This window comes from Monodon monoceros, unplaced genomic scaffold, assembly GCF_005190385.1.
Source record: "Monodon monoceros isolate NGI ecotype Baffin Bay Population unplaced genomic scaffold, NGI_Narwhal_1 Super_Scaffold_18, whole genome shotgun sequence".
Lineage (NCBI taxonomy): Eukaryota > Metazoa > Chordata > Mammalia > Artiodactyla > Monodontidae > Monodon > Monodon monoceros.
The window spans coordinates 173,389,478-173,409,089 of NW_021703774.1; the positions used below are offsets into that span (position 1 = coordinate 173,389,478).

General features: G+C 42.0%; 1 protein-coding gene across 4 annotated transcripts in view; it reads right to left on the reverse strand.

Annotated features, from left to right (window-relative positions):
* Positions 1 to 19,612, reverse strand: part of UBE4B (ubiquitination factor E4B) — a 110,246-nt gene that overhangs the window by 21,410 nt on the left and 69,224 nt on the right. For all 4 annotated transcript variants that reach the window (XM_029228179.1, XM_029228182.1, XM_029228181.1 and 1 more), the window contains 5 exons: positions 18,317 to 18,455; positions 10,178 to 10,277; positions 8,800 to 8,927; positions 4,364 to 4,462; positions 3,419 to 3,654 (listed from right to left, as the gene is read on the reverse strand). In XM_029228179.1, coding sequence (XP_029084012.1) covers positions 3,419 to 3,654; positions 4,364 to 4,462; positions 8,800 to 8,927; positions 10,178 to 10,277; positions 18,317 to 18,455 — 702 coding nt within the window. The remainder of the gene's footprint in view (positions 1 to 3,418; positions 3,655 to 4,363; positions 4,463 to 8,799; positions 8,928 to 10,177; positions 10,278 to 18,316; positions 18,456 to 19,612) is intronic.

Below are 19,612 nucleotides of genomic sequence, written 5' to 3' on the forward strand. Positions count from 1 at the left end.
CCAGAGGACACACTGCTTGGTGGGGCAAGGGGGAAAGGAAAAACAACACCCGCCCACCAGCTCCTGGAATCTTACCGGTGGGGGGCCCCCCAGGCCCAGCACTGGTCTCACAGGCAAGAGGCCCAGCCCTGTTCTTTATACCAAAGCCACAGTGACAGGCCCAGGGCACTATCTGAGTACAAAATGCACTTAACTAAAAATTTTTTTTTTAATACTAACAATGCATGTTTACTGTAGAATAATTAAGATGTTCAGATAATTAACAAAAAAAACCCAAACTACCCACAGTTCTACCATTCATAAATAACCAATTCACTGTTAATATTTTGGCACATATTCTCCCATACTTTTTTCTGTAATATATATATGTGTACCAAAACGTGGTCATACTTGACATATTGTTCCATTACATGGCATTTTCTTTACTTTTTATTACTTAACCACGTACTGTAAATAACACACTATTTTTCATGGTTCACATAGACCCACCGTATGGATACACTATAATTTACTTAACTGACCCACAATTGGCAGGAATTTAGGTTGTTTTTAATACTCTCACTGTACCGCATTATAAATACTAACACAGTGAATGCTGTTATAAACATTTATATTTATTCCCACAGAATCGATTACTATGAATGAAGTTTACATGTAAGAGGGTGTACTCTTTATTTAGCTGCTGTCTCTCAGCCCCAAATCCACCAATTTTTTTTTAAAGATATTTATTTATTTATTTATTTATTTATTTATTTATTTATTTGGTTGGTTGGTTGGTTGGTTGGTTGGTTGGTTGGTTGGTTGGTTGTGCCGGGTCTTAGTTGCAGCACTGGGCTCCTTAGTTGCGGCATGTAACTCTTAGGTGCGGCATGCACGTGGGATCTAGTTCCCTGACCAGGGATCGAACCCGGGCCCTTGCATTGGGAGGATGAAGTCTTAACCACTGGGCCACCAGGGAGGTCCCCCCAAATCCACCCTTTATACTTGGCTTTGTGATACTGACGCTGGGACTCTTAAGTTTCCCTTTGCCGGCTGGCCCCCTGTTAGGCTCGCCAACAGGGGGCGCTGCAGGGGAGCTGGAAAACTGAAGAAGGGACTTGGACCTCTGTTGGCTTGCTGCTCCCATCATGGACTCTCCAGCCCAGCAGCAGCAGCTGGCTTGTTTCCAGCTTTGTTCCACACTCGCAGGACCAGGAATCCCACATGGCCTCAGAGACACCAGCACCAGCTGGCCAGCATGCTTCCTCAGGCCTGGGTCCCAGTTCTGTCTAAGCACTAATTTGAGGCACTAGAATCCCATAACCCCAGCCTTTTCCCTTGGTTCCCCCAGTCCTAGGGACAGATGATGGCTGCTCCCTGCACCAACAATCTGTACTACCCTGGCGTTCCTTATTTGCCTTTTCTGTCTTCCACTACCTATTTCACCAGTTCCTTATGTTAAATTCTCTCTCTTAAACTAACCAGCAGGTTATCCTAACTGGGCCTTGACTGATATGGAAGATAAAAGGCTTTGGTGTGGACTGCCAATTTGCCTTCCAGAAAGGCTTTACCAACTTACATTCTTAGAGAGTTTCATAGCACTAATTCTACACATGAGCTACGGAGGAGATGAAACAGACTTTTGCAGGTTCGTTTATTTCCCTACAACCATATTAGCACTAGGTATTCCCATCTTAAAAATAAATTTAACAGGTGAAAAGAGGTACCTCATCATTATTTTAAGAAATGCCGAATTACCTTCAATTCAGGTAAGCCTGACAGGTGCAAGGGACCATACAAGGTCCTGTCCTGTACACGGGTGATGTACCACTTGTACCTGGAATGGCCAGTGGTCCTCTCCTACCAGGGCTGAGAGGTAAGAGGAGGACAGGAGAGCCAAGCGGGGGCCTTTTACCCAGGAGTGTTCTGCTATTGCCAAGGTGAGCATGTTAACAAAACTTCAAGAGGCCTGCATACTTGTTTAGGTTTAAGAGGATACAAGCAGGCTTGGGGAAGGAGAGAAACTCCCAGTAGGTGACATAAGATAATAGTGATAAAGGGGAAAGGAGGTAGACAGGTTCTTGAGCCTCAGAAACACACAGAGAGAGATGTCAGCACCAGCCCAAAATAAGCAGGAGCAGGTCTTGGTCTACAGGGAAGGGGTGGTTGTCACTGAACACAGAGGAATCCTCAAACCGCTGCCGCCGCCGTGAACAACAATGGACTGTGCTTCGGGAGGCTGGTGTTTCTTCTAAGAGCATGGCGAGTACATTCTGCTAAATGGGTGCTCAGAACGTGCTAGGTTCAATAGAAGATAAGAAGACAGACAAGGGCTTCCCCGATGGCGCAGTGGTTAAGAATCCACCTGCCAATGCAGGGGACACGGGTTCGAGCCCTGGTCCGGGAAGATCCCACATGCCGTGGAACCACTAAGCCCACGTGCCACAACTACTGAGCCTGCACGATCCACAACTACTAAGCCCACAAGCCACAACTACTGAGCCCACATGCCACAACTACTGAAGTCCGTGTGCCTAGAGCCTGTGCTCCGCAACAAGAGAAGCCACTGCAATGAGAAGACCACACACCGCAATGAAGAATAGCCCCCGCTCGCCGCAGCTGGAGAAAGCCTGTGCGCAGCAACGAAGACCCAACACAGCCAAAAATAAATAAATAAATAAATAAATAAATAAATAAAAAGAAGACAGACAACACACTTCCTTTCCTGAGAAATATACAAACTGGAGGGAAATGTTCCATCTGTATAGTCCTGTGCCTTTGGTAGAGAACAGGGGAATGCGTCCCCTAAGGAACAGGCTTTATGAAAACACATTTGCAGTTCAAAAGCCAAATTAAAAATGAAAATTTGGAATGCAATTCAACCAGAAGAGGAAGACCTCCTTGCAGAGTGTCTGGTACATTCTCAGTCTTGTTCACCAGTGTCGCCTAGCACCTAGAACAGTGCCTGGCAAATAGCAGGCATTGGATGAATGTACAGAATTAGTCAATGAGTGAAGACTCTCAGAGATCCTGCTTCTGTTGGTTTGAGTGGGATCTCCAAGAATAAGCATTTTTAACGAGCTCCTGGTTTTACCCAGTTTTGAAACTCTGGGTTATAGGACAGTGTTGCAAAACTAATGTTGTAAGTTAAAAGCTAAAATGACCCAGGTAGTTTCAGATAAAAACACCAACTTGATCTCAGTGTTACCCATCTGACTTTCAATGGATCTCACTGAATCATCAGGGACTAGTATATAGAGTAGTCAGTGTAATATTTCCACAACTCAGGGGAAAAATAACCAACAGTTTATGCTCTGCTGGCAGTGCATTAGTGGGTCATACTTATAAGCCGATGTCAGAATATTAGGTAACAGGTTTAGAACAACTTCAACCACTGGCTTTAGACGACCCTGCCCACCTGTACACATCAGGAACCTACCTGTATAAAACTTCATCAGGGAAGGGACCAACAGCTTGGTGGAGAGAGGATGGTTCTCAATCATTTCAAAAAACTTCTGGGTCCGTGGCTGAACAGCAGGGTTAGTCATAAACATGACTTCTACGAGTTTGGCCACCAGATACGGATTTCGGATGTAGTTCTGGTTACACAACATCACAACGAGGAACATCACAATATCCTGAGTGCAGGGCTCATAAAGCACCTGAGGAGAGTATCTGAAGAGAGGTGAGAGGAACAGGTAGTAAAGCTCTGAGAAAACACAGGTGGATGCTGGTGTCATTAGGCAAGGAAGGGGACGAATAGGTCTAGGAGCCAGGACACGGAATTCCCTTTAACTTGCTGAGTTTAAGGTGACTATCCCCATTACAACTAGGTAGATTTAAAACCCATTGCGTCTATTGGCCATAGCATGCTATATTAACTTATGTTTTAGAAAATAAACCAAAGGTATGATTAAATCGTAGGTGAATTTTACAAAAGATCTTCACGACCAAAAAGACTTTAAAAAATATTTTGATGGAGCTGTTTTCATTTTTTCAAAGTTCAAATATTGGTTATAAACTCAACCTATTTCTTTGTAAGCATTCTCTAATTTTACAATTGAGAAAAATTTTGGTACAAAATATAGAGGTGGGTATTTCTGGCTTTTGAATGTTCACTCAGATATTTATAAACGGTTTTCTCCTTGTTTCTCAGACACACAATTCGACTCACTTTTAACAGAGCACATTATTACCAGCACTGTTAATCCTCCTCTGTCTTGAGTTATTATTGGAATTGGCTGGATGCCACAGCCGGATTTATTTTTCCAGTCTCCAGGCAGCATTCGGTTAAAGCAGTGGCATAAGATGGAGGTTCATAATATAATGTACATATTAAATATAAACACATATTAGAACTATGTAATATGTGAATGGGACTTACTGTACAATAAAAAATAAAAATTCAGCAACATCTTCTACATAAAACTCAGGCAATGCTGCAAATACCTTGGGGACATCTGAACTTAAAGGCAGTGTGACACTGTCAAAGAGAAAAAGTACAGGTTACAAAATGAAATCACGACACATCAAACTACAAGGAATATCATATTACCATCACAAGTAAGTGTTTCATTTGGAAAAAGCTCTCATTCTATAACAGAACTATGTAAAAAGTGCACAGGCAAAGAAACTACAACCAGAAATGAACAGGGAATAATGAAGACAGGGATAGGCTAGGGTGGACGTGAAACATTTTTGTTTTTCCTTTTCTTGATTTCTTGATTTTTATTTATTGCATTAAGATTAATGCAATAAATGTGAAGGAAATAAAAGGGTCATGTTTGGTCATTTTATGGAACTCAAACTGTTTGAGACAACAGAGCTACACATGTACTTTAAATACTACTGGGTTGGCCAAAAAGTGCCTTCGGTTTTTAAGTAAAAATAAAAGACACATTTTTCATTTTCACCAAGAACTTTATTGAACAACGTCTTCACCCTTTTGATCCACTACCTTCTGCCATTTTTCAGGCAACTTCATAATTCCATCTTCCCAAGACGTTTTATCTTTTTGAGCAAAGAACCGTTCCAGGTGCCTTTTACAGTCTTCCAGGGAATTGAAATTTTTTTCATTAAGAGAATTTCGTAAAGACCGAAATAAATTCAAATCCAAAGGTGCAACGTCTGGTGAATACGGCACATGAATCAGAACTTCCCAGTCAAGCTGTAACAGTTTTTGCCTGGTCATCAAAGAAACATGCGGTCTTGCGTTATCCTGATGGAAGATTATGCGTTTTCTGTTGACTAATTCTGCACGTTTTTTGTTGAGTGCTGCTTTCGGTTGATCTAACTGGGAGCAGTACTTGTTGGAATTAATCGTTTGGTTTTCCAGAAGGAGCTCATGATAGAGGACTCCCTTCCAGTCCCACCATATACACAACATCACCTTCTTTGGATGAAGACCGGCCTTTGGTGTAGTTGGTGGTGGTCCACTTTGCTTGCCCCATGATCTCTTCCATTCCACATTACTGCACAGTATCCACTTTTCATTGCCCGTCACAATTTGTTTTAAAAATGGAACATTTTCATTACATTTAAGTAGAGAATGGCATTCGGAAATACAGTCAAGAAGGTTTTTTTTGCTTAACTTACGTGGAACCCAAACATCAAAACAATTAACATAACCAAGTTGGTGCAAATGATTTCCAACGCTTGATTTGGATATTTTGAGTATGCGGCTATCTCCCACGTGGTGTAACATTGATTGTTCTCAGTTAATGTCTTGATTTGATCGCTATCAACTTCAACTGGTCTATCCGACCGGGAGTGTCATCCAGTGAGAAATCTCCAGCACGAAACTTTGCAAACCACTTCTGACAACATTCGATCAGTCGCAGCACCTTCTCCATACACTGCACAAATCTTTTTTTGCGTTTCAGCTGCGTTTTTACCTTTCTTGAAATGATAAAGCATGATATGCTGAAATTGTGACTTTTTTCCATCCATCTTCAATATGAAAATGGCTACACAAAAATTCACCAATTCTGATGTCTTTTTTTAAATGCACGCTGATATGACAGCTGTCACATACAACCTAACAAAATTGTTTCGAATGAAGTTAAAGACAACTAAGTGCTACTAGAGCCATCTTATGGAAAAAACTGAACGAACCTTTTGGCCAACCCAATATTTTCCACTCCTGCAGGGGGCTTGGGCCAACCTCACCAACATTGGTGATCCTGAGATTTCATAATAACCATAAAGTAATAACAAATAAAACAAAAATGGCTGCCTGGAAGAGCTGTCCAGGTGATGATAAAGAGATCAAGAATGTTCTCAGCTCATTCTCTGAATTCGCTAGGGATTTGCCTGGACCCAGTGCCTAGGGGGACCTAATATCCTGTTAACTCCAGCGTTTAGCTTCCAATTTCCTTTTCTATCAATCAAAGATTTTATAGCCAATTTTCCAAGAATATAAAATGGGAAACAGTCTCTTCAGCAAGTGGTGCTGGGAAAGTTGGAGAGCTGCATGTAAATCAATGAAATTAGAACACTCCCTCACTCCATGAAAAAAAATAAACTCAAAATGTCTTAAAGACCTAAACATAAGACATGACACCATAAAATCCTAGAAGAGAGCATAGGCAAAGCATTCTCTGATATAAATCATACCAATGTTTTCTTAGGTCAGTCTCCCAAGGCAATAGAAATAAAAACAAAAATAAACAAATGGGACCTAATCAAATTTACAAGCTTTTGCACAGCAAAGGAAACCATAAAAAACAAATGAAAAGACAACCTATGGAATGGGAGAAAAGTATTTGCAAATGATGTGACAGACAAGGGCTTAATCTCCAAAATATACAAACTCATACAACTCAACAACAAAAAAAATCAAACAACACAATTGAAAAATGGGCAGAAGACCTTAATAGACACTTCTCCAAAGAAGACATACAGATGGCCAGTAGGCACATGAAAAGATGTTCATCATTGCTAATTATTAGAGAAATGCAAATCAAAACTACAATGAGGTACCACCTCACAAAGGTCAGAATGGCCATCATTAAAAAGTCTACCAATAACAAATGCTGGAGAGGGTGTAAAGAAAAGGGAACCCTCCTACGCTGTTGGTGGGAATGTAAGTTGGTGCAGCCACTGTGGAGAACAGTATGAAGATTCCTCAAAAAACTAAAAATAGAATCACCATATGATCCAGCAATCCCACTCCTGGGCATATACCTGGACAAAACTATAATTCAAAAAGATACATGCACCCCTATGTTCACAGCAGCATTATTCACGATAGCCAAGTCATGGAGAAAACCTAAATGTTCATTGACAGATGAATGGATAAAGAAGATGTGGTACATATATATACAATGGAATACTATTTAGCCATAAAAAAGAACAAAATAATGCCATTTGCAGCAACATGGATGCAACTAGAGATTATCATGCTAAGTGAAGGAAGTCAGAAAGAGAAAGACAAAAACCATATGGTATCACTCATATGTGGAATCTAAAATATGGCACAAATGAACCCATCTACAAAACAGAAACAGACTCACTGGCATAGAGAACAGACTTGTGGTTGCCAAGGGGGAGGGGGGTGGGGGAAGGAAGGATTGGGAGTGTGGGATTAGCAGATGTAAACTATTTAATATAGGATGGATAAACAACAAGGTCCTACTGTATAAACACAGGGAACTATATTCACTATCCTGTGATAAACCATAATGGAAAAGAATATTAAAAAAGAAAAGAATGTCTATATATGAGTAACTGAGTCACTTTGCTGTACAGCAGAGACTGGCACAACACTGTAAATCAACTCTACTTCAATTAAAAAAAATAAAGAAAAGCGAGGCTTCCCTGGTGGCGCAGTGGATAAGAATCCGCCTGCCAATGCAGGGGACACGGGTTCGAGCCCTGGTCCGGGACGATCCCACATGCCACAGAGCAACTATGTCTGTGTGTCACAACTACTGAGCCTGCGCTCTAAAGCCTGTGAGCCACAACTACTGAGCCCACATGCCACAACTACTGAAACCCGCGCGCCTAGAGCCCGTGCTCCACAACAAGAGAAGCCACTTCAATGAGAAGTCCGTGCACCGCAACGAAGAGTAGCCCCCTCTTGTGGCAACTAGAGAAAGCCTGCGTGCAGCAACGAAGACCCAATGCAGCCAAAATTAACTAACTAACTAAATAAATAAAAGCAAAAACAAAAAACCCCCCAGAACAACAAAAAAAAACCCTGAAGATTTTATAGCCAATTTTTAAAAAGCACTATGTCAAAAGTAATAATTTAATAGGTGTTGACAGTCCCTTATTACTGTAACTAATTCCAAGGAAAATATTTACTTACTCATTTTTTTTTTCCCCAGGCCGCGCCATGCGGCACGTGGGGATCTTAGTTTCCCAACCAGGGGTCGAACCCATGGCCCCTGCATTGGGAGTGTGGAGTCTTAACCACTGGACTGCCAGGGAAGTCCCCGAAAATATTTATTAATACTACTACCTTCGGGCTTCCCTGGTGGCGCAGTGGTTGAGAGTCCGCCTGCCGATGCAGGGGACACGGGTTCGTGCCCCAGTCCGGGAAGATCCCACATGCCGTGGAGCGGCTGGGCCCGTGAGCTGTGGCCACTGAGCCTGCGCGTCCAGAGCCTGTGCTCCGCAACGGGAGAGGCCATAACGGTGAGAGGCCCACGCAAAAAAAAAAAAAAAAAAAAAAATTACTACTTTCTATATAAGTACAACCTGGAAATGAATTCTTAATAACGTAAGGGTCTTGTCTTAGGTATTGGCTTTGAAGAACAATAAAGACAACACAGCCTGGGGAGTGCAGCCGGTGTGAAGAGGACAGAGCACACTCACTCGGGATAGGCAGGGTCCAGGATGCGGAGCAGCAGCTGAATGAGAAGGCCGTAAAAATTCAGACATCTTCTCAGGAAGCTCTCGTCAAGTAAACCAGCATCAGCACAGGCCTTGCATCGTACCAGTTTCTGCGGAAGCAGGTATGTCCCCACCCATAGATTAGTTGGTGGCTAAGTACCTGCAGCGTGATTGGGCAGGGAATGGGCAAGGAGATGGGAAACCTAGGCTCTAGAGCTTCAAGAGCTTCATTGCTAACTGCCTGTAAGATGCTGGTCATGTCTCAAGAGCTTTCTCTTTCTCTGTTCTAAGAGAAAGAAAAGGCATGCCATGCGAATCACTGGGCACAGAACCTAGCACACAGTTAGTGCTGAAAAAGGTTAGGCTGTCACTGCCATATTCAAATAATCTGATGGGGGAGGCCCTTCGGAAGTCAGGGATGGTTACTGAGAAGAGCCAGACAAATCCGCATCTCAATGCCGGGTCAGCACTGAAAAGCTGCTCTTGGGCAAAATGCTTGTCCACCAAGGGTATAAACCCCCTCAGAGTATCGCTGTGAGTTCAAACACACACGTGAGCACACACTGCATATAAACAGTTTATAGGCTTCTTGAAACCTATCTCTGGAGTGCTTAGGGGGTCTATAGACCCCAGAAAAGAGCCCCCAGCTTTTTCGGTATCTCAAAGAGGTCTACTGTATAGATAAATAAAACTGAAATCTTAACTTGTACCAGAAATCTAAGTCAGGTAAAATGTCTACACATCATCCTACGAATCAACAAAAAACACGAGCAGCTAACATTCAGCTTTGTAACTGGAACATAAAAATGCATAAATGAAAAAGGCATAAATTTGCTGCCTGTGCTTCCCTTGTACAACCTTAGCTAGCATTTGTTTCCAGCTATGTCTCATAAGCAGAAATCTTCCCATCTGCAGTTAGGTTCTATAAGATGGATCATTTTCAATTAAACGAACAATGAGGGGCAAAGCAAAGAGATCTTTCCACTACCACAAATCCACTTTGTCAAACATCATGAAAATGCGTGGCTGGACAAACTGGAGTTGTGTGTGTTTAGAGGTGCGGGGGTGAGGGTTAGCAGATGGGGAGGATCTTGCACAAGGCAAGGAAAGGGAGGTGACGTTCAACTGAGGATGATAAAATCCATTAAGAATTCATACTGTCATGGGCATAGGCATAGGCATTTTCTGTCCTGAGATTTAAATATACATAGAAACTATCCACAAGTTTTTAAATGTACCATTTTTATCTTGGGGGGAAGAGAATAATGAGAAAAACTGAGGACATTACACTGCTCATATTCTGGTGGGAAAATTACTATTATGAGGCTGGTGTATAATTATCCCAATTAATGATACAAACCTTAAGCTGAGTTTTGCAGCGCTTCAGCATTTCACGGTGTCTAGCTGCCAGTGGGGAGTCTTTCCATTGGCTTTCATTGTTTTTCAAGTCTTCCACAGTTCTGAAAGTAAAGACTAACAGTCAAATGAAAGAAGACACAGAGATCCATCACCCACCTTATGTGTTCATTTTCACCATGTCACTGACTTTCAGAAACATGTCCCCTCTCTCCCCCCATGTCAGCATCACCAAACTCAGTGGCAAGTTGTGGCTAAATTGGCAGTATTTTTCTTTCTTACTGGTTCCCAACATAACGATGTCTTAAAGTGGATGGCATTTTAGATTTGATGAAATACAGTAATCATTACTTTTGGAAGGAAATACATTGTTCCCTGTTTTTCTGGGAGGGAGAAAATGCAAGGTTACTATGCCTACTCAATTACCCAAAACAAAAGGCTACTTTACTAAGGGCACTTTTCCTTCTGCTTGGAATGCTCTTCTCTGAGGTTACCTTTGCGACTTGCTCCTTCACTCCCTTCAGGTATCTCCTCAAATATCACCTGTCAGACAGGTAAAGCCTTCCCTGATCATGTAATATGCTGCACATTTTAAAGACTGGCTCACTTAACACTATGTCAACCCTTTCTATCTATCAAAACATTGTGTAGGAAACTAGGGGGCAATAACTTCTTTAAAAGTACATTTCCTAGTGACTTCCCTGGTGGTGCAGCGGTTAAGAATCCGCCTACCAATGCAGGGGACATGGGTTTGAGCCCTGGTCCGGGAAGATCCAACATGCCGTGGAGCAGCTAAGCCCGTGTGCCACAACTACTGAGCCTGCTCTCTAGAACCCGCGAGCCACAACTACTGAGCCTGCGTGCCACAACTACTGAAGCCCACGCACCTAGAGGCCCGTGCTCCGCAATAAGAGAAGCCACCACAATGAGAAGCCCGTGCACGACAACGAAGAGCAGCCCCCGCTCGCCGCAACTAGAGAAAGCCCGCGCGCAGCAACGAAGACCCAACACAGCCAAAGATAAATTAATTAAATAAATAAATTAAACAAAAACAAAAACTACATTTCCTTGATTCCCTTGCTGCCAGCATTTCTGCACATGACCTAGCTTCCACCAAGAGGTGAGCCCTCACTGAAGGCAGAGGTGAATATAGTGAAGTGACAGCCACATGGTTCTTCTGGAAGCACAGTGTGGACGGGTTTTGCTTGAAGCACTGGCAGAGGCTGAACCCTGAAGCAGCTTCTTCCTGCCAGGCCAGGTTCGAAGAAGAGCTCTGGGAGTCCTCTTTTCCAGGCGTGCCAGTGATTCAATAAACCAAATAGTAGCCTTAATTATCCTCTTTCTGCTTATCTCAGATGAAGTGGATTCCTCTGTCTACAACTGGAACATGAATAATGGTAGACAGAATAATGCTCCGCCCCACCGCCCCACAGGAAGATGTCACAGCTTAATCCCCAGAACCTGTGAATATGTTACCTTACATGGCAAAAGGAAACTTGCAGATGTGATTAAGGGTATGGAGTCTGAGACGGGCCCATATGTCTGGGTGGGCCCAATGTCATCTCAGGGTCCTTCTAAGAGAAAGAGGGAGTCAGAGTAAGAGAAAGAGTTGTGACAAGTGAAGCAGAGATCAGAGGGAGGGAGAGCTGAAGATGCGATGGTGCTGATTTTGAAGAGAGGAAGCGGGCCGTGAACCAAGGAAGGTAGGGGGTCTCCAGCAGCTGGAACAGGCAGAGAAAGAGATCCTTCCCTAGAGCCTCAGAAGGAATGCAGCCTTGATTTTAGGACTTCTGACCACCAGAACCCTAAGGTAATAATTTTTGTCGTTTTAACTCACGAAGGTCATGGTAATCTGTTGCAGTAGCAAAAGGAAACTAACATAACGACCTATATGCTTATTGGCAAGAAGAGGTTACAGGTAACAGGCCCTTCAGAAAAATGGGCCTTTGGGATTAGTTCTTCGACTGGGCTGGTTTGAAAGTGGTGAAGGGGACTTCCAGTGGTCCAGTGGGTAAGACTCCACGCTCCCAATGCATGGGGCCTGGGTTCGATCCGTGGTTGGGGAACTAGATCCCGCATGCCGCAACTAAGATCCCGTGTGCCACAACTAAGACCCGGTGCAGCCAAAATAAATAATTAAAAATAAATACTAAAAAAAAAAAAAAAAAAAGAAAGCGGTGAAGATTCAGTTAGCATGAGAGGGCATAAAACTGGTAGCCCAGGTTCTCAGTGGAAAAACAGCTGCATAAATGATCACCAGTGACCTCCTAGAGTGAAGAGATGGTGTGGCTACTTGTAACTATGCTGGAAAGCTCACAGAAGAAAATGACAGGCTCCAGATTTTAAAATCTCGCCTCAAGAACAAACCAATGAGTCAGGGAGTTTCTAAGGCGACCATAAAGAAGCAGAGTCTGGTCCTATAAAGCACCAAATTATAACATAGACTGAATCCATAACCTCACTGGATCTCTTATCTAAATGTCAGAGCAAAGACTGGGACTCCAAGAATTCAAATGGAGGAGTTCAGGAGAACCAAAGTACCCAAATCCCTAAATCCCCTGAGCCTCGTCTGACAGCAGAAGCAGCTCCTGCAGTGATTGTAGCTCAGATGGTCAAATTGCAGGATGATGCCAATTTCCCTTAGGTCCCAACCCATCATACCTCATTGCTTCCAGAACCGAAACTGGAGTGAGATCAATCACTGTCCTTATGGGCCAATTACAAAGCCACATGCAGGAAAAGCACATATTTGAAGAAAAAAGAAAGACCAAGATTTGCTAATATGTTATATTAGCTTCCTATTGCTACTGTAACAAATCATCACAAACTTACTGGCTTGCAGCAACGCAATTATAGTCTTAGAGTTCCAGAGGTCAGGAATCTAAAATGGGTCAGCAGGGGATGCATTCCTTCTGGAGGCTCTAGGGAGAGTGTTTCCTTGCCCTTTCCAGCTTCTAGAGGGAGCCTGCATTCCTTGGCTTGTGGACCCACATCACTCTGATGTCTGCTTCTGTCATCACATTTCCTTTCTCACTCTGACCTTCTTGCCCCCCTCTTAAAAGGACCGTTGTGATACATTGGGTCCACCCGGATAATCTAGGAAAACCTCTCCATCTCAAGATCCTACAATTAATCACATCTGCAAAGTCTCTTTTACCATGTAAGGTAACACATTCACAAGTTCTGGGCACTAGGACATGAACATCTTTGCCGCACCACTATTCTACCTACTACATATGTAGTGAACAAATGTGGCAGTATGTGTGGAACAGATTCTGAAGATGCTTGATCACCAAGAGAGGAACATGCTAACACACTCCTAAGTGGGGATAAATTCATTGACATGAATACGACCACAGTCTCTGGATTCAACCTTATCCTGAGTATCTGGGAGGGGCTCTAACTGTGTGCCCACCTGGTTGACTAAAACCTAGAATTGAAGTTGAGTTGTTAGGAATTCCTTGATATAAATTCAGAGGAAGGAATCCAAAATATAAGAAGCTTGGAATATTAATATAGATTTACCACATATGACTAGCTCAGAAAACCACCCTCTCAAAACACACACATACCCCAACTGTGTCCTGGAAGATACTTCTTTTATTTTCTTAATCTGACTTCAGCCAGATGTACTTTTATTTATTTAATTAATTTTTTTATTTAAAAAATTTATTTATTTATTTTTGGCTGCATTGGGTCTTCACTGCTGCGCGCGGGCTTTCTCTAGTTGCGGCGAGCGGGGGCTACTCTTTGTTGTGGTGCGCGGGCTTCTCATTGCAGTGGCTTCTCTTGTTGTGGAGCACGGGCTCTAGATGTGCGGGCTAAGTAGTTGTGGCTCGGAGGCTGTAGAGTGCAGGATCAGTAGTTGTGGCACACGGGCTTAGTTGCCACGGACTACAGGCTTAGCTGCTCCGCAGCATGTGGGATCTTCCTGGATCAGGGCTTGAACCCGTGTCCCCTGCATTGGCGGGCAGATTCTTAACCACTGCACCACCAGGGAAGCCCTGGAAGATACTTCTTGTATCACAGCACTGAAAAATACACAGGTGAGGGAAACACCAACATCTCTGAAAGGCACCAACCCTCACTGCAGGCTGGGAGTGAAGATGGCAGATGGTGCCATTGAAATGTATCCTCCGAAGTCAGTGGGAATGATGGGACCACAGGACAGCATCCATTCCAGGATGAAGGAACAGACAAATCAGAGTTGGAAATTTTTATAAGCCTCTCAATAACTGATACTATAAGCTGATAAAATCAGCAGACATAAGGAAAATTTGAACAAAAGATAAACAAACTTAAACGATATATGTGAAATACTGCAAAAAGCAATATAGAAAGCGGATTCTTTTCTTTTCTTCTTTTTTTTTTGGCTGCGTGGCGCATGGGATTTTAGCTCCCTGACCAGGGATTGAACCGAGGTCCTCAGCAGTGAGAGTGCAGAGTCCTAACCACTGGACTGCCAGGGAATTCCTGTGCGCTCATTTCCGCTATGGAACATTTATTAATTTAAATGTTAGCTACAAAGCAAATCTCAATAAAGTTCAAAGAACACAAATCAGAATATGTCTTCTGACAATGGAATTTAGCTAGAAATCAGTAACAAAGGATAAATGAACAAATCCCCCCAAGAATCTGGAATTTAAGCACCCCATCTTTATATAATCCACAAGTCAAGTAAGAAATAATAAAAATTAGGATGTATTTTGAACTGAACAATAAAATATGACATACCAAAAGGTGTTCAAGATCACTAACTATCAAGGAAATGCAAATCAAAACCACAATGAGATATCACCTCATCCCTGTTAGAATGACCACTATCAAAAAGATAAGAAATAAGTGTTGGTAAGAATGCAGAGAAAAGGGAACCCCTGTGCACTGTTGGTGGGAATGTAAACTGGTACAACCACTATGGAAAACAGTATGGATGTTCCGCAGAAAATTAAAATTAGAACGACCGTATGATCCAGCAATTCCACTTCTGGGTATTTAGCCCACGAAAACAAAAATGAAAAGATATATGCACCCCCATGTTCATTGCAACATTTTTTACAATAGCCAAGATAGAGAAACAATCTAAGTGTCCACCAACAGATGAATGGAAAAAGAAATGTCTCACACACACACAGAGGAATATTATTCGGCCATAAAAAAGAATGAAATTTTGCCACTGGTAACAACATGGATGGACCTTGAAGGCATTATGCTAAGTGAAATAAGTCGGACAGCGAAAAATACCATATAATTTCACTTATGTACGGAATCCTAAAAAAACAAACAAAAACCCAAAATACCAAGTTCAAAGACACAGAGAAGACTGGTGGCTGCCAGAGGTGGGGGAGTGGGGTGGACAAAATAGGTCAAGGGAGTCAAAAGGTACACAAACTACCAGTTATAAAATAAGTAAGTCATGGGGATGTAATATACAACATGGTGACTATAGTTAATAATACTGTACTGTGTATTTGAAAGTTGCTGAGAGAGATCTTAAAAGTTCTCATCACAAGAAAAAAATATGTTACTATGTACGGTGACAGATGTTAATTAGACTTATTGTGGTGACCATTTTGCAATATATGCAAACATCAAATCATTATGTTGTACACCTGAAACCAACATAATGTTATATGTCTATTATACCTCAGTAAAAAAGATGACCTACTAAAAATGAGGGATGCAGCTAAAGCCATACTTAGAGGGAAACTAAACAGCCTTAAATGCATATATAAGAAAGAGCTGAAAATGAATGATTTAAATATCAACCTCAAAAAGCAATAGAAACATCAACAAAAAGCAAATTAAACTAAAAGGAAATAATAAAGGCCCTACAGACACAAAAGTGATAAAAAGAGGATACTATGAACAACTTTATACCGAAAAGTTTTGAAACTTTACATACCACAGGAAAACTGGCACAAGATGAAATGAAAATCTAAACAGGCCTATATCTATTAACAATAAAATACATAATTTAAAAAACTTCCCACATAGAAAACTCTAAGCCCAGACAACTTCATCAATGTTTCCAAACATTTAAGGAAGAAATAAAATAATTCTTACACAATAAACTCCTCAAAAAATATAAAAAGAGGGAACACGCCACAACTGATTCTATGTGGCAAGAATAATGTTGATAACAAAATTTGAGAAGGACTTAACAAGAAATGAAAATCATAGGTCAATCTTTCTTTTGAATATAGACTCAAAACTCCTAAACAGAATATTAGCAAATTGAATATCCAATGAGATTTAAAAGCAATAATATAGAGTTGAGTTTATTTCAAGAATATAAGGGAACTTCCCTGGTGGTCCAGTGGTAAAGAATCCACCTTCCAATGCAGGGGATGCGGGTTTGATCCGTGGTCAGGGAACTAAGATCCCACATGCCACGGGGCAACTAAGCCTGCGTGCCACAACTACTGAGCCTGCATGCCTGAACTAGAGAGCTCACACACTCTGGAGCCTGCGCGCCACAACTACAGAGAGAAAACCTACACGCCACAACTAGAGGGAAGCCCAGGAACTGCAACAAAAGATCCTGCATGGCTCAACAAAGATCCCACGTGCCACAACTAAGACCCAACACAGTCAAGAATAAAATAAATAAAATAATAATAATAATAAAAAAAGAATGTAAGATTGGTTTGATATCAGAAAGCCAGCTGATGTAATTCAACCATATTAATAGAATAAAGGGGAAAAAAAATCTGATCTCCTCAACAGAGATGGAAAAAGATTTTAATAAAATTCAACTCCTGTTGAGAACAAAAAACCTGTAGAAAATAATCACCTAAAAGGGAATTTCCTTAATCTGATAATAGAGGATGTCTAAAAAACTTCCCCCCGTTAACGGGAAAAAGAAAGAAATTTTAATAAAGTTATCAATACTTCTACTCAAGACTGTAGTAGAAATTGTAGCCAGGCAGTAAGGCATGAAAAAGAAAATTATGAGGGCTTCCCTGGTGGCGCAGTGATTGAGAATCTGCCTGCTAATGCAGGGGACACGGGTTCGAGCCCTGGTCTGAGAAGATCCCACATGCCGTGGAGCAAGTGGGCCCGTGAGCCACAGCTACTGAGCCTGCGCGTCTGGAGCCTGTGCTCCGCAACAAGAGAGGCCGCGATAGTGAGAGGCCCTTGCACTGCGATGAAGAGTGGCCCCTGCTTGCCACAACTAGAGAAAGCCCTCGCACAGAAACGAAGACCCAACACAGCCAAAGAAATAAATAAATAAACAAATGTGGGGTTAAAAAAAAAAAAAAGGAAAAGAATTTAAAATTAATCAATACAATCATAAATAGCATGTAGGTCAAATAATAAAGCATAATTAAAATTAGAAAAATAATAAAAATAAAAAAGAAAATTATGACAAAGAAAGAAAACTGTCATCATTTACAGACAACATGATTACATGTAGAAAAAAAATATTAAGAAATCTACCAGGCAGTTATTAGAATTATTAAGTGATTGATTCTATTTTAATTCAAGGTAGACATAGATATGACACATTTTCTATCATACTCGGACTACACCACTCCCGGACCAAATGGTGTTAAGTGGCTACTCCATTATTATTCCAGATGACCTGTTCAAAAAAATGTTTGCCTCCTATTCCTGTGACCTTTGTTTGCAGGTGCTGGTACATGGGGAGAAATGCTTAGATTAAGAAAAACAACAATGGTACTAATGAATAGGAAACTGAGGCTACTATCTGGCCCTTTTAGACTTCTTATGCCACAGGACAATGTGCAAAAAAAGTGAATTACATGTTAGTGAGAGTAAATGACCTTGTTTATTAAGGGAAACCAGAGTTACTGTTTCACAGTCCAGAGAAAGAGGGATATGTCTGGAACCCGAGAAATCCTTTAAAGTGCCTCCTGATAATATGGTGCCCAGTGGAAAAAGTTAATGGAAGTCTCAACCATATACCAAGGGTTGAGAACTCTAGAAATCTAAGTTTGGGTCACTTCACCATGTAAAGAACTCTGGCCAATCAAGGAACATGGATGTAGTAGCAGAGGCAGATGGTATACTGTACCCTATGTACCCCTCACATTCAAATCTACTGGTCACAAGGGAACTGCCTGCTTGTGAGAACAAGTGGTGACTCAGGCAACCTCAGGACACGGCATCATGCACATACCTGTTGAGCTCCCGTATGGCCCGGAGTCTGCGGATGTAGCGTCGGCAACCCGGCAGAATTGAGAGATGGTGGGCGTGCAGGGTAAGGAAGAAGCATTCCGTAGGGAATTTCGGCTCAGAAAACGGAGATTGATCTCCATCTAGGAAAAAGAACAAAATCCCCGAAATAAAATCTATCACATGACTACATCAGAGGAAAAACACAATTAAGAAGACAAAATTACACTTGTATTTTCAAGAAGTTTAAGGACACTTTTTTTTTTTTTTTTTTTTGTGGTACTCGGGCCTCTCACTGTTGTGGCCTCTCCCGTTGCGGAGCACAGGCTCTGGACGCGCAGGCTCAGTGGCCATGGCTCACGGGCCCAGCCACTCCACGGCATGTGGGATCTTCCCGGACCGGGGCACGAACCCACGTCCCCTCCATCGGCAGGCGGACTCTCAACCACTGTGCCACTAGGGAAGCCCCCAAGGACACTTTTAAAAAATTAGAATTAATGGGACTTCCCTGGTGGTACAGTGGTTAAGAATCCGCCTGCCAAGGCAGGGGACACGGGTTTGATCCCTGGTCCAGGAAGATCCCACATGCTGAGGAGCAACTAAGCTCGTGTGCCACAACTACTGAGCCTGTGCTCTAGACACCGCAAGCCACAACTACTGAGCCCACGTGCCACAAGCACTGAAGCCTGCGCGCCTAGAGCCCATGCTCTGCAACAAGAGAAGCCACTGCAGTGAGAAGCCCACGCACTGCAACGAAGAGTAGCCCCCGCTCGCCTCAACTAGAGAAAGCCCATGCGCAACAGTGAAGACCCAAAGCAGCCAAAATAAATAAATAAATTTACAAAAAAAAAATTAGGCTTAGGTAATGTTATAAGAAAAACAGAATTCCTCTGAGCTCCATTTATGATCAGGTACTCTGTCCCATCTAATTAAATGTTTATACAAATGTACACCAACAATCTTCGGTGATGTGTCTTCCTGGTGTATTTTATAGAATCATTTCTACTATTCAAACATCATTGTTAAACCTCAAAACGGTATTAGATTATGTAAATAAGCTACAGATTCCATAGCCATTTCCCCACTGTTGGACATATTTGTTGTTTCTAATTTTTCTCTATTAGAAACAGTGCTGGGAGGATCTATGTATAACAAGTTACTCCCTCATCCCCTCTCCGTTGCCAGCTTTGGGAGTATATTCTGGGAAGTGGAATTATTGAGAAAGACAGTATTACAGATTTTTGTTATGAATCAACAGAATTCACTTTAGATAGACTAAATTAATTGATAAAATACCATC